This window comes from Triticum dicoccoides, chromosome 2A (genome assembly GCF_002162155.2).
Source record: "Triticum dicoccoides isolate Atlit2015 ecotype Zavitan chromosome 2A, WEW_v2.0, whole genome shotgun sequence".
Lineage (NCBI taxonomy): Eukaryota > Viridiplantae > Streptophyta > Magnoliopsida > Poales > Poaceae > Triticum > Triticum dicoccoides.
Window position 1 is genome coordinate 782,566,450 of NC_041382.1, and position 15,926 is coordinate 782,582,375.

The window sequence follows — 15,926 nt, forward strand, 5'->3', positions numbered from 1 at the left end:
ACGTACCAAGTGATTCATAATCAAGTGGTTGCAAAAGTCCATCAATATGGAGTTTCTTCATGCGCTTTACACTGATATGACCTAAACGGCAGTGCCACAAATAAGTTGCACTATCATTATCAACTCTGCATCTTTTGGGTTCAACATTATGAATATGTGTGTCACTACTATCGAGATTCAATAAAAATAGACCACTCTTCAAGGGTGCATGACCATAAAAGATATTACTCATATAAATAGAACAACCATTATTCTCTGATTTAAATGAATAACCGTCTCGCATCAAACAAGATCCAGATATAATGTTCATGCTCAACGCTGGCACCAAATAACAATTATTTAGGTCTAATATTAATCCCGAAGGTAGATGTAGAGGTAGCGTGCCGACCGCGATCACATCGACTTTGGAACCGTTTCCCACGCGCATCGTTACCTCGTCCTTAGCTAATCTTTGCTTAATCCGTAGTCCCTGTTTCGAGTTGCAAATATTAGCAACAGAACCAGTATCAAATACCCAGGTGCTACTGCGAACATTAGTAAGGTACACATCAATAACATGTATATCACATATACCTTTGTTCATCTTGCCATCCTTCTTATCCGCCAAATACTTGGGGCAGTTCCGCTTCCAGTGACCAGTCTGCTTGCAGTAAAAGCACTCAGTTTCAGGCTTAGGTCCAGACTTGGGTTTCTTCTCTTGAGCAGCAACTTGCTTGCTATTCTTCTTGAAGTTTCCCTTCTTCTTCTCTTTGCCCTTTTTCTTGAAACTAGTGGTTTTGTTGACCATCAACACTTGATGCTCCTTTTTGATTTCTACCTCCGCGGCTTTCAGCATCGCGAAGAGCTCGGGAATAGTCTTATTCATCCCTTGCATATTATAGTTCATCACGAAGCTCTTGTAGCTTGGTGGCAGTGATTGGAGTATTCTGTCAATGACGCAATCATCTGGAAGATTAACTCCCATTTGAATCAAGTGATTATTATACCCAGACATTTTGAGTATATGCTCACTGACAGAACTGGTCTCCTCCATCTTGCAGCTATAGAACTTATTGGAGACTTCATATCTCTCAATCCGGGCATTTGTTGAAATATTAACTTCAACTCCTGGAACATCTCATATGCTCCATGACGTTCAAAACATCGTTGAAGTCCCGGTTCTAAGCCGTAAAGCATGGCACACTGAACTATCGAGTAGTCATCAGCTTTGCTCTGCCAGACGTTCACAACATCTGGTGTTGCTCCAGCAGCAGGCCTGGCACCCAGCGGTGCTTCCAGGACGTAATTCTTCTGTGCAGCAATGAGGATAATCCTCAAGTTACGGACCCAGTCCGTGTAATTGCTACCATCATATTTCAACTTTGCTTTCTCAAGGAACGCATTAAAATTCAACGGAACAACAGCACGAGCCATTTATCTACAATTATACATAAACAAGCAAGATACCATCAGGTACTAAGTTCATGATAAGTTTAGGTTCAGTTAATCATATTACTTAAAGAACTCCCACTTAGATAGACATCCCTCTAATCCTCTAAGTGATTACGTGATCCAAATCAACTAAACCATGTCCGATCATCACGTGAGATGGAGTAGTTTCATCGGTGAACATCACTATGTTGATCATATCTACTATATGATTCACGCTTGACCTTTCGGTCTCCGTGTTCCGAGGCCATATCTGTATATGCTTGGCTCGTCAAGTATAACCTGAGTATTCCGCGTGTGCAACTGTTTTGCACCCGTTGTATTTGAACGTAGAGCCTATCACACCCGATCATCACGTGGTGTCTCAGCACGAAGAACTTTCGCAATGGTGCATACTCAGGGAGAACACTTCTTGATAATTTAGTGAGAGATCACCTTATAATGCTACCGTCAATCAAAGCAAGATAAGATGTATCAAAGATTACAACATGCCCTTGCAAAAACAAGTTAGACGTCTTCTACTTTGTTGTTGCATGTTTTACGTGGCTGCTATGGGCTTCAGCAAGAACCAATCTTACCTACGCATCAAAACCACAACGATAGTTTGTCAAGTTGGTGCTGTTTTAACCTTCGCAAGGACCGGGCGTAGCCACACTTGGTTCAACTAAAGTTGGAGAAACTGTCACCCGCAAGCCACCTATGTGCAAAGCACGTCGGGAGAACCGGTCTCGCGTAAGCGTACGCGTAATGTCGGTCCGGACCGCTTCATCCAACAATACCGCCGAACCAAAGTATGACATGCTGGTAAGCAGTATGACTTATATCTCCCACAACTCACTTGTGTTCTACTCGTGCATATAACATCAACATATAAAACCTAGGCTCGGATGCCACTGAAGGGTTTCGTAGTAATTTCAAAATTTTCTACGCAGGATCATGGTGATGCATAGCAACGAGGGGGGGGGAGTATGATCTACGTACCTTGTAGATCGACAACGGAAGCGTTTGGTTGATGTAGTCGTACGTCTCCACGGCCCGACCGAGCAAGCACCGAAACTACGGCACCTCCGAGTTCTAGCACACGTTCAGCTCGATGACGATCCCCGGACTCCGATCCAGCAAAGTGTCGGGGAAGAGTTCCATCAGCACGACGGCGTGGTGACGATCTTGATCTACTACCGTCGCAAGGCTTCGCCTAAGCACCGCTACAATATTATCGAGGACTATGGTGGAAGGGGGCACCGCACACGGCTAAGAGTATGATCACGTGGATCAACTTGTGTCTTTCTAGGGTGCCCCTGCCTCCATATATATATGTTCAAGAGGGGGAGGCCGGCCGGCCATCATAGGCGCGCCAGGAGGAGTCCTACTCCCTCCGGGAGTAGGACTTCTCCCCCAAACCTAGTTGGAATAGGATTCGCGAGGTGGGAAAAGAAAGAGAGAGAAGGAGGGGGGCGCCGGCCCCCTCTCTCCTTGTCCTATTCGGACTAGGGGGGAGGGGCGCGCGGCCCAGCCCTGGCTGCTTCTCCTCTTTTTCCACTAAGGCCCGTTTAGGCCCATATAGCTCCCGGGGGGTTCCGGTAACCTCCCGGTACTCCGGTAAAATCCCGATTTCACCCGGAACATTTCCGATATCCAAACATAGGCTTCCAATATATCAATCTTTATGTCTCGACCATTTCGAGACTCCTCGTCATGTCCGTGATCATATCCGGGACTCCGAACAACCTTCGGTACATCAAAATGCATAAACTCATAATATAACTGTCATCGTAACCTTAAGCGTGCGGACCCTACGGGTTCGAGAACAATGTAGACATGACCGAGACACGTCTCCGGTCAATAACCAATAGCGGAACCTGGATGCTCATATTGGCTCCTACATATTCTACGAAGATCTTTTATCAGTCAGACCGCATAACAACATACGTTGTTCCCTTTGTCATCGATATGTTACTTGCCCGAGATTCGATCGTCGGTATCCTATACCTAGTTCAATCTCATTACCGGCAAGTCTCTTTACTCGTTCTGTAATACATCATCCCGCAACTAACTCATCAGTTGCAATGCTTGCAAGGCTTAAGTGATGTGCATTACCGAGAGGGCCCAGAGATACCTCTCCGACAATCGGAGTGACAAATCCTAATCTCGAAATACGCCAACCCAACATATACCTTTGGAGACACCTGTAGAGCTCCTTTATAATCACCAAGTTACATTGTGACGTTTGGTAGCACACAAAGTGTTCCTCTGGCAAACGGGAGTTGCATAATCTCATAGTCATAGGAACATGTATAAGTCATGAAGAAAGCAATAGCAACATACTAAATGATCGGGTGCTAAGCTTATGGAATGGGTCATGTCAATCAGATCATTCAACTAATGATGTGATCCCATTAATCAAATAACAACTCTTTGTCCATGGTTAGGAAACATAACCATCTTTGATTAACGAGCTAGTCAAGTAGAGGCATACTAGTGACACTCTGTTTGTCTATGTATTCACACATGTATTATGTTTCCGGTTAATACAATTCTAGCATGAATAATAAACTTTTATCATGATATAAGGAAATAAATAATAACTTTATTATTGCCTCTAGGGCATATTTCCTTCACAATGGTCTTGCACCTAAAATGAATGGTTTATTGAATCTCGATCGTAGTAATACACATGTTCATGCCAAAAGATATAAGATAGTAATGATAGTACCACATACTTGTGGCACTGCAATTTGAGTCATATTGGTATAAAACACATGAAGAAGCTCCATGTTGATGGATCTTTGGACTCACTCATTTTTGAAAAGATTGAGACATGCGAACCATGTCTATTGTTAGATATGCATGAAGAAACTCCATACAAATGGATCGTTTGGACTCACTTGATTTTGAATCACTTGAGACATGCAAATCATACCACATGGGCAAGATGACTGAAAGGCCTCATTTTCAGTAAGATGGAACAAGAAAGCAACTTGTTGGAAGTAATACATTTTGATGTCTGCAGTCCAATGAGTGCTGAGGCACACAGTGGATATCGTTATGTTCTTACTTCACAGATGATTTGAGTAGATGCTAAGTATATTTACTTGATGAAACACAAGTCTCAATTATTGAAAGGTTCAAGTAATTTCAGAGTGAAGTTGAAGATCATCGTGACAAGAGGATAAAATGTCTATGATATGATCATAGAGATGAATATCCGAGTTACGAGTTTGGCACACAATTAAGACATTGTGGAAATTGTTTCATGACTAATACCGCCTGGAACGCCATAGTGTGATGGTGTGTCTGAACATCATAGCTGCACCCTATTGGATGTGGTGCATACCATGATGTCTCTTATCGAATTACCACTATCGTCTATGGGTTAGGCATTAGAGACAACCGCATTCACTTTATATAGGGCACCACGCAATTTCGTTGAGACGACACCGTATGAACTATGGTTTAGAGAAACCTAAGCTGTCGTTTCTTAAAAGTTTGGGGCTGCGACGCTTATGTGAAAATGTTTCAGGCTGATAAGGTCGAACCCAAAGCGGATAAATGCGTCTTCATAGGATACCCAAAACAGTTGGCTATACCTACTATTTCAGATTCGGAAGCAAAAGTGATTGTTTTTAGAAACGGGTCCTTTCTTGAGGAAAAGTTTCTCTCAAAAGAATTGAGTGGGAGGATGGTGGAGACTTGATGAGGTTATTGAACCGTCACTTCAACTAGTGTGTAGCAGGGCACATGGAGTTGTTCCTGTGGCACCTACACCAATTGAAGTGGGAGCTTATGATAGTGATCATGAAACTTCGGATCAAGTCACTACCAAACCTCGTAGGACGACAAGAATGCGTACTACTTCAGAGTGGTACGTAATCCTGTCTTGGAAGTCATGTTGCTAGACAACAATGAACCTACGAGCTATGGATGGTGGGCCCGGATTCCGACGAATGGCTCGAGGCCATAAAATCCGAGAGAGGATCCATGTATAAAAACAAAGTATAGACTTTGGAAGAACTACTTGATGGTCGTAAGGCTGTTGGGTGCAGATGGATTTTAAAAGGAAGACGGACAATGATGGTAAGTGTCACCATTAAGAAAGCTTGACTTGTCGTTAAGATGTTTTCCGACAAGTTCAAGGAGTTGACTACGATGAGACTTTCTCACTCGTAGCGACGCTAAGAGTCTGTTGGAACTATATTAGCAATTACTGCATTATTTATGAAATCTTACAGATAGGATGTCAAAACATTGTTTCCTCGACGATTTTCTTGAGGAAAGGTTGTATGTGATAAAAACCAGAAGGTTTTGACAATCCTGAAAGATGCTAACAAGTATGCAAAGCTCCAAGCAATCCTTCTAAGGACTGGAGTAAGCATCTCGGAGTTGGAATATACGCTTTGATGAGATGATCAAAGATTTTGTGTTTATACAAAGTTTATGAGAAACTTGTATTTCCAAAGAAGTGAGTGGGAGCACTATAGAATTTCTAATGAGTATATGTTGTTGACATATTGTTGATCAGAAATGATGTAGAATTTCTGGAAAGCATATAGGGTTATTTGAAAAGTGTTTTTCAATGGAAAACCTGGATTAAGCTACTTGAACATTGAGCATCAAGATCTATAAGGATAGATCAAAAACTCTTAATAGTACATTCAAATGAATACATACCGTGACAAGATTTTGAAGGAGTTCAAAATAGATCAGCAAAGAAGGAGTTCTTGGCTGTGTTACAAGGTGTGAGTATTGAGTAAGACTCAAGACCTGACCACGACAGAAGAGAGAGAAAGGATGAAGCTTATTTCCTATGCTTTAGATGTAGGCTCTATAGTATGCTATGCTGTGTACCGCACCTGAAGTGTGCCTTGCCATGAGTCAGTCAAGGGGTACAAGAGTGATCCAGGAATGGATCACATGACAGTGGTCGAACTTATCCTTAGTAACTAGTGGACTAAGGAATTTTCTCAATTATGGAGGTGGTAAAAGAGTTCGTCGTAAAGGGTTACATCGATGCAAACTTTAACACTAATCTGGATGACTCTAAGTAGTAAACCGGATTCGTATAGTAGAGCAGTTATTTGGAATAGCTCCAAGTAGCGCGTGGTAGCTGCATCTACAAGATGACATAGAGATTTGTAAAGCACACACGGATCTAAAAGGTTCAGACCCATTGACTAATAACCTCTCTCACAAGCGAGATATGAACAAACCCCATGGGTGTTGGATTCATTACAATCACATAGTGATGTGAACTAGATTATTGACTCTAGTGCAAGTGGGAGACTGTTGGAAATATGCCCTAGAGGCAATAATAAAATGGTTATTATTGTATTTCCTTGTTCATGATAATTGTCTATTATTCATGCTATAATTGTATTAACTGGAAACCGTAATACATGTGTGAATACATAGACCACAACATGTCCCTAGTAAGCCTCTAGTTGACTAGCTCGTTGATCAATAGATGGTTATGGTTTCCTAACCATGGACATTGGATGTCATTGATAACGGGATCACATCATTAGGAAAATGATGTGATGGACAAGACCCAATCCTAAGCATAGCACAAGATCGTGTAGTTCGTTTGCTAGGGCTTTTCTAATGTCAAGTATCATTTCCGTAGACCATGAGATTGTGCAACTCCCGGATACCGTAGGAGTGCTTTGGGTGTATCAAACATCACAACATAACTGGGTGACTATAAAGGTGCACTACAGGTATCTCCGAAAGTGTCTGTTGGGTTGGCACGAATCGAGACTGGGATTTGTCACTCTGTATGACGGAGAGGTATCTTTGGGCCCACTCGGTAATGCATCATCATAATGAGCTCAATGTGACTAAGCAGTTAGTCATGGGATCATGCGTTACAGAACGAGTAAAGTGACTTGCCGGTAACGAGATTGAACGAGGTATTGGGATACCGACGATCGAATCTCGGGCAAGTAACATACCGATTGACAAAGGGAATTGAATACGAGATTGATCGAATCCCCGACATCGTGGTTCATCTGATGAGATCATCGTGGAACATGTGGGAGCCAATATGGGTATCCAGATCCCGCTATTGGTTATTGGCCGGAGAGGTGTCTCGGTCATGTCTGCATGGTTCCCGAACCGGTAGGGTCTACACACTTAAGGTTCGGTGACACTAGAGTTGTTATGGGAAATAGTATGTGGTTACCGAAGGTAGTTTGGAGTCCCGGATGAGATCCTGGACATCACGAGGAGTTCCGAAATGGTCCGGCGGTGAAGATTGATATATTGGACGAAGGGTATTGGAGTCCGGAAGTGTTCCGGGGGTATCAGTCTATGGCCAGCATGACCGAAAGGTGTTTCGGGAGCCCCGGCAAGTGTTGGAGGGCCTCATGGGCCAAAGGGGAAGGGGCAAACCAGCCCACTAAGGGGTGGTGCGCCCCCCACACCCTTTCCACATTACTTGGGAAAGTGGGGCGCCTCCACCTGGCTTGGCAGGCAAGCCTCCACCTGCTTGGCTTGGGGGGCAAGTCTCCCTAGGATTTTTCCTAAGGAGATCCAATCTGCTTGGCCGCCGCCCCTAGGGGAAACCCTAGGGCGCCTCCCCCTCTCCCCTTGCCCCTATATATAGTGGAGGGGTGGGAGGGCAGCCGCACCTCTTCCCTGGCGCAGCCCTCCCTCCTCCTACACCTCCTCCTCCTCCATAGTGCTTGGCGAAGCCCTGCTGGAGAACCACGAGCTCCATCGCCACCATGCCGTCGTGTTGCTGGAGTTCTCCCTCAACTTCTCCTCTCCCCTTGCTGGATCAAGAAAGAGGAGACGTCCCCGGGCGGTACGTGTGTTGAACGCGGAGGCGCCGTCCGTTCGGCGCTAGATCGGATCTTCCGCGATTTGAATCGCCGTGAGTACGACTCCATCAACCGCGTTCTTGTAACGCTTCCGCTTAGCGATCTTCAAGGGTATGAAGATGCACTCCCTCTCTCTCGTTGCTAGCATCTCCTAGATTGATCTTGGTGACACGTAGGAAAATTTTGAATTATTGCTACGTTCCCCAACATAGTGAAGGGGCAGGCATAGGGTACATGGGAGAATATAAGAAAATAACAGGGAGGAATAGAAAGGGAGATACCGACCTGAATGCTGCTATTATCAGTGGTAGGAAGAGAGGGTCGGTTTGGGATGATATGGAATGGGAGGCTAAGGAAAAAGAACCGAAGGAGGACCGTGTCGCGAATGAACAAGAGAACACCACTGACGCGGGGCTGAAGGAGTAGCCCTGATATCCTATTTGGTATTCTGGAGGTCCAGAAGAAGGAAGTCCCTGATGTCCTATTTTTGTTGGAAACTAAGCTCAACGAGAAGAGGTTAGATAAGTTCAGAACAAAATTGGGTCTCATGCATATGGTGGATAGAGATTATGATGGGAAGAGTGGCGGGGTTGCCATGTTCTGGCGTAGGGGAATAAATCTGACCTTGAGTTGGAAAGGGATGATGCATATTGATACAACTATGACTGAGGAAGATGGGTTCAAATGGAGAATCACGGGTATCTAAAGAACAAATCAGAAACTTGGCGACTGCTCCGCACCCTTGATCATCAAGAAAAAATTCCGTGGGTGTGCATTGGTGATTTCAACAAGGTCATGTTTAGTTATGAGAAACAAGGGGGAATTTCCCGTAGCCAAACTTGCATGCAAAATTTCCAAGATGCCCTTTCTTTTTGTGATCTTAAAGACCTCGGCTTTGAGGGTGGTGTTTTACTTGGAGAAATAATGATTTTTGTTGAGGGCTATATCCGTGAAAGACTTGACAGGGTTGTTGCCAATCCAGCTTGGTGTGATTGTTTTCCCGGTTATAAGTGGTAAATGAAGACCCGCATAAGTCTGATCATTGGCCGGTTATCCTGGACGTCGAGGGAGGGAGACCTATGAGGCAAAACAGAACACTCGACACATTGAAGCAGTTCAAGGCAAAGTGGTTGATGGAGAAAGATTGCGATGCCCTCGTGTTGAATGCATGGGAGGCTGCAAAGACACGTACGTGGGGCTGCAACAGTCTCTCCGTTGTGGCTGGAGTAGGAATGATTTGGGTGACTTGGCTAATAAAAGAATAAAGAAGATCAAGAGGGAGTTGGAGGCCTGCCCGGATATAGTGCGCTGTGAGCAAGTTCTTCTATTCCAGTTGAACAGGCTGGAGGAGCAACAGGAACAAATTCCTGGTATCAAGTTTACTCATGCCTCTGCGGTTCAGCTGCCGGCAAGAATCCATGAACCTACCACGGAAAAGGGTCCTGAATAGGCAAGCTATATGTTTTGGAAGTTTCCCCCGCGCTGAAAGTCTCCACCCAACATATTACATATGATCAATTAAGAGATTGACAAAGATTCACATGAGAAGGCAAAGATGGTAGACGACCAATCTCTGAATGATGACTGGAATTCTAACCCCAGGTTTATCCTTCGCAGAAACACTCCTTAGCACGCGAGCGTTGGAACGAGCCATCTTGCTTCGCCCCACGCGTTGTCGGTAGCCAGGGACAGAAGGGCCCACCCACGCCTGCATTTCCGATCTGAGCCGTAGCATACGTCACGGGTTCCTTCCTTACTCTCTCTCCCTCGTCAACTTAATCTCACCACCGCCCCCTAAATTCAACGGTTTCCCTCAAACATCTCTCCCCTGATTTGGTAAAAACTAAAAAGGGAAAAATTTGGCCTTCGTCATGTTTTGGACTATAGGATTATGGGCATTCTGATTCAGAGATTATGCGGATCTGGTCGCTACATTCCATCCATCCCTCCCTAGGAGATTATTTTCGATCGTCTAAATTTTATTCCAACTGTCAACTTACATTCCATCCCGCCCATGCATTTTACTCTTCTCCTGTTGCAATTGTTTTTAGTTTTTAGCTTTTTTTTTTGCGGATTTGTTTTTTTACTCTTCTCCTGTTGCAATTGTTTTTAGTTGGGAATTGTTGGAAAAAGGCAGCAAATGGTTGTTATGGAAACCCAAGATTTCCATAATCCCTTCAAATGTAACCTCTCCTTTGCCCAATATACCTTCACCCAAGATACCATACTAGTACCTCTGTCCCTAAATAAATATATTTAGGGTGAGCATTTTGGTAAAAAGCAAACTACTCTCGTCAAGTATTCAAATTTGGGCAATAATATTTCTCAGAATAAGGAGGGAAATCCCTCTGCCTTTATAGATGGGTACCAAAACATACCAACACATCCGAGCGTTTATGGCGGGATACTGGTACACAGAGGAAGTCCCTCGTTCGTTCATAAGGTAAAGCGGGAATTTTTGGAAGAAAAAACAGTCTCCCGTACGTGGCAGGAGACATGTGCAGCCCTTTCAGTTTCATCAGAGGCACACTGAATGTTTGCATTCTGCCATTCAGAAATCTGATCATGTTTTTAACAAATGTCATATATAAGGCCATGCCACCTATGCTGACATTCTCCCGATCAGCAAGCTCTTGACCTGTGCAAGAAGCTCCACTACACTTTGTTGCGTTTGCAATCAAGGCTTAACCTGTGCCTTGTTTCTGGTCAGAATGCACTCTCTATTGCTCATGTGGAGAAGAAAACCTGCGACACTGCATTCGCCCCTCTGCTCTCACCAGGGTCTGATGGCGCTGATGAGATGGGTCTGGAGCTCTCTGAAGAATTGGCCATGGATTGCAGCAATGAGCAGATGGATGACACTACTACTGAAGAAGAAATGAACTCTGGTTCAGAAATAAGTATTGAAACTGCTGTGTGAAACATGGATATTACTCATGGTCCGATGGAAGAGCACGCTCACAAAAATCGCAAGAAGAAGACACACCCAGAGATTGACGTCACTAAAGTGATCTCTGTTACCGATGAAGATCAGAATTACATTCCAGACCTGAACCTTGAGGAAGTGACACAAAACCTGGCCCGCTCTGACCTGCTGCAACATGAGTCCATGACTGAAGGCAACACGCGCAAAAATCGCAAGAAGCAAGTACATGCAGAGATCGACACTACCCAGCTCCGTCGCAGCACACGCGCTAACAAGTATGACACACACAAAAAAATCACCATACATTAAAAAAGTTTACTATATATATATGAAAATCACTGTAATTAAATAAATGTTCAATGTGTATTTAAAAATTATTCATCGTATATTAGAAAATATATATTATAAAAACTAAAAAAAGTAAAAGAAAAAGCATAAGACAAAAAAAACAAGAGGAAAACCAAATCCAGAATAAAAACCCGATTTTTTTATAAATTAATAAAATCCAGAAATAAAAGAAAGACCAAAACACAAAAGCCACAAACAAAAAAATAAAAAAAACAACGAACGAAAAAACATAAGGGTGCAGTGAAGTTCGAACTAGGCCGGCCCACGCCGCTGCACCTTTGAGCGTTGTCCCATACTTTTGTCGCCCGCGGGCGGGATTTGCCGTGAGAAGTCCCTAGGAACTATCCTTGATAAATATTATGGACGAATTTTTCACTTTTCAAAGATCTGAAGCGGGGCGTGCCGAAGCATGACTACTTATTTCTACTAGCATTTTCTTACATAGTCGCATCAATACGCAGTGTCGGTCTCTCTTAACTCTCACAATCGATCAGCAGCTTATTTGCATCATACTCCAAAATGATGTCGAGGATAACACCGAGCAGGGTTGCAATGGTGTCGAAGCGAATGTGGGGAAGAGATGAGAAGGCAGGGTTCTGAATCTGAGCAGGGTTGCATTGCTTGTACTGAAACTTTTTTCAGAGTTCATGGAGATGTTTGAGTGAACATTCAGACTTGTACCAACACTAAACCTTTGTTTCACCGATATATCAAATTCATAAGTACTGGCTGGTGCTACATGATATCTTAAATACGAGGAGGGAAATGGCGTGGAGGTGGACCGCTTAGATCAGGACCTGACATTTCAGAGTAACCGTTCCATGTATGGGCCTTTTGTTGGTACTCAAGATTGGACACACTGGTCACTTCCAGGGAGCAGTGGCAAGTTTTGATTATTGGTTATATACAGGTCTTTCACGAGATACTAGTACTGAACATGACATGGTCCTTGCAGTTAACTAGTTCACAGCTGTGCTATACAATTAGTTGATAAAAAGTACTCCCTCCGCTCCGAGTTACTTGTCGCTCAAATGGATGTATCAGTTGTAGATACATCCATTTGAGCGACAAATAATTCGGGACGGAGGGAGTATGCTAATAAGATAGTTTCCTGAATCCAAACCATGCACAGATATGATCTACATATGAATCAATCCCCAAACAGACCACAACAGAAATATTGCAGTTCACAAGCTTCTATCATGCATAGACATCCAGATATATACAACAGAAACATGCCAGCAATGGGGGACATCTATGTAAAGTGAAAGCAATAGTCCATCTGCACCTCAACTAGTACTTGATTAAAAATATGCTAGTAAGTTAGTTTCCTGGATCCAAGATACACAGAGATATGATCTACACGTGCATCAATCCCCGTCGAACATACCACACACACAAAAAATCTCACAATTCACAAGCTATTACCATGTATAGACATCCAGATACAAACATGCATTGATGTACAGTGAAAGAAAGTCCATCTAAACCTCAACTAGTACTTGGTAAAAGGTATGCTATCATCCTCAATCCAAACCATAGAGAGATATGATCTACATATATGCCAGACCACAAAACAAACATCTCTCAATTCACAAGCTTCTATCATGCATGTAAACCATGGCATATCGATGGAATTAGTCCATCTACCCCTCAACTAGCTAGTACTTTGGATCCAAAGGTATGATCCCCATGTATTGAACAGACAAAAAAACAAGCATCATTATTCACATGTTTTCTCAGTGGACAAGACAAGGGGGCTGCAACTGGGATGAAAATGTACCTGGTTATGACGTAGTCACAGTGAAATTTCATCTATAAAGCTACTGTGTGATCTGATTGACACTTGCTGGCAATATAAGGTGACAAGGTAATTGTTCAGAGCAGCAACTCTGTTCTGCATACAGATGGCATTTGGTTTCCTAACAAAATGGGTACTGTCTTTCAGCAGAGTTCATGCTACACTAGATACATATGTAGACCAGCAAGTGCAGAGTTGCATATCTTTATTTTTATTTTGACAATGAAAACTTGTGTTTTAAAGTAATTAGCAGCAAATGCTGCCGTGAGAAACTTGATTCAGCCAGGACAAAAATTCAGGAAGCAAGAACACTACTTGACTTCATCATATCTTTCAAGCTAGTAGACCTCAAATACTTGATTTCATCATTCATGCAAAAGCAAATTGCACATACCAAGACAAAAACTGTTACAAGAGGCTAGAATGTTTCAGGGACAACATTTAACTAGGATGAAACTTCATATCCAAGAAACTAAGACTCGAACCAAACTTTGAACTCCCAGTTAATCCAGCTATCACATGTCACTTGATCATGTTTCAAGTGCTTCAGTCATGGTAGCGGAGCTTTTCCTTGGGCCAGATGTCATTGCTGTGGCCGCACTTCTTCTTGCGGCAGTTGGCAGACCTGAGGGGTAGACGCGCATAGCACCTGCAATGCACAATCATGGACAAGTTAGGATATCATAGACTCTTGTGAATGACTAATACCTGTAATAAGGCAAATAGGGTAATGCATCAACTAATACTTGATGAAAAGTATGTTAATAAGCTAGGTTTGTGGATCCAAACCACATAGAGATATGATCTACATACGCATCGATCGCCATCAAACAGAACACAAAACAAACATTTCAATTCACAAGATTGTATCATGCATAGACATCCAGATACAAACATGTCAGCAACTGCATATCATGAAAGAAATAGTCCATCTACACCTCAACTAGTACTTGATGAAAAGCCTGCTAATAAGCTACTAATTCCCTGGATCCAAACCACACACAGATATGGTCTACATATATGCATCCATCCCCATGGATCAGACCGCAAAAGAAACATCAAATTTCACAAACTTCTATCATGCATAGACATCCAGATACAAGCATGTAAACAACTGCATATCATAAAAGAAGTAGTCCATGTACACCTCAACTAGTACTTGATGAAAAGTATGTGAATAAGCTGATAGTTCCCTGGATCCAAACCACCCAGAGATATGATATGATCTACATATGCATCAACACCCATCAAACAGACCATGACAGATCATGGATAACAAGCATGCATTGCAACAGCAGCATATATCAACGCCTAGTGGAAGAAATACTCCATCTATACACCTCAACTAGTACTTTATAAGAAGTATGCCAATAAGCTAGTTCCTGGATCCAATTTAATCATGGGAATAAGGTAGTTCTTGGATCCAAAATAACCACACAGGAGATATAATGATCCCCATTGAACAGACCACAGTAGAAACATCTAAATTCACAGGCTTTTATCATTCATAAGCATCCAGGAATGCATGTAACAGCGCCAATTCAGTGGTATAGTAAAGGAAACAGTCCATACTTGCGGCAGACGAGCTTCTGCTGATTGTACTTGAGGGCAAGCGCAAGCAGGTTCGGCTCCATCTTGGACGGGTAGCAGGAGCCCTTGTCCCCGCCGATGATGCACAGGACGAGGTGAAGGGTGAAGTCCTTGTGGATGTTGTAGTCTGCCAGGGTGCGGCTGTGGTCAAGCTGCTTCCCGGCGAAGATGAGGCGCTGCTGGTCCGGCTGGATACCTGCGATCATTGAAACCAACACAGCGTTCACAGTTAGTTCAGCACCTAAAGACGCCCACAGTTTGATCCAGGGGATACCGAAATTGAACTGTAAATCGAGCAGAGCAGCTGCGGAAACAGAGCAGCTGCTCAGATCCAGGCACATAACCTAGGAAAAGAGGGCAAACTACAGCATTATCCAACCAAATCCCTGGATGATGATTAAGCACAAAAATTACCGCATGCCTAATTTCTAGCCCAAAATTCCCGTCACGCATGTCAAACTGCTCTGTTTCGGGGCAAGGTTACCGAGCAAAATAGAGCGATTTGAGCTGAGCACACGCGCGACTGGGTGGGGAGGATCGGTCGAGTTCGAGTAGATGTAGGCGGTCATGGGCGAAGGCTCGTACCTTCCTTGTCGTGGATCTTGGCCTTGACGTTGCCGACGGCGTCCGAGGACTCCACCTCCAGCGTGATGGTCTCCCCGGTCAGCGTCTTCACGAAGATCTGCATCTCGCCGCCGGTGGCTCTCGCTCTCGCTCTCCTCTCGTCTCGCTGGGCTTGGGGTGGTGAGCTGCTGGGGGTGGGGGTGCGGGTGGTGCGGGTGAAAGCCGAGTGGCACCCGGACGCGACGCTGTTTTATAGAGGAGAGGTGAAGGAGGAAACGCAGCCGCCTACGAAATGGATAGAAACCCTAGCCAGCCAGCGAAGTGACGCGCTGGCTACCAAGCCCAATGATATTTCTAAGGCCGCTTTTGTTATTATAAAGCAAAGTCCTCTATCATATCAAGAAGGAAGAAAAAAAACCTCAACTCTTCTGGAAATTATGCATTCCGAATT

The 15,926-nt window shown here is 43.7% G+C and overlaps 1 protein-coding gene across 1 annotated transcript; it reads right to left on the bottom strand.

The window, feature by feature from the left end:
* Positions 1-13,641: 13,641 nt before the first annotated feature.
* LOC119352522 (ubiquitin-like) lies at positions 13,642-15,676 on the bottom strand. Its single transcript, XM_037619129.1, has 3 exons — positions 15,497-15,676; positions 14,894-15,107; positions 13,642-13,970 (listed from the first exon to the last, which is right to left on the bottom strand). Exons 1-3 carry the CDS (start codon positions 15,597-15,599, stop codon positions 13,868-13,870), a joined length of 420 nt encoding a protein of 139 aa, XP_037475026.1. The 5' UTR covers positions 15,600-15,676; the 3' UTR covers positions 13,642-13,867.
* Between the last annotated feature and the right edge of the window lie 250 nt (positions 15,677-15,926).

Excerpts from the sequence above, each read along its gene's own strand:
- LOC119352522 (XM_037619129.1), bottom strand. The coding sequence starts at position 15,599 with ATGCAGATCTTCGTGAAGACGCTGACCGGGGAGACCATCACGCTGGAG. Across the intron at positions 15,108-15,496 it reads CAAGATCCACGACAAGGAAG|GTATCCAGCCGGACCAGCAG; the intron begins GTACGAGCCTTC and ends CAATGATCGCAG. Across the intron at positions 13,971-14,893 it reads CAGAAGCTCGTCTGCCGCAA|GTGCTATGCGCGTCTACCCC; the intron begins GTATGGACTGTT and ends TGTGCATTGCAG.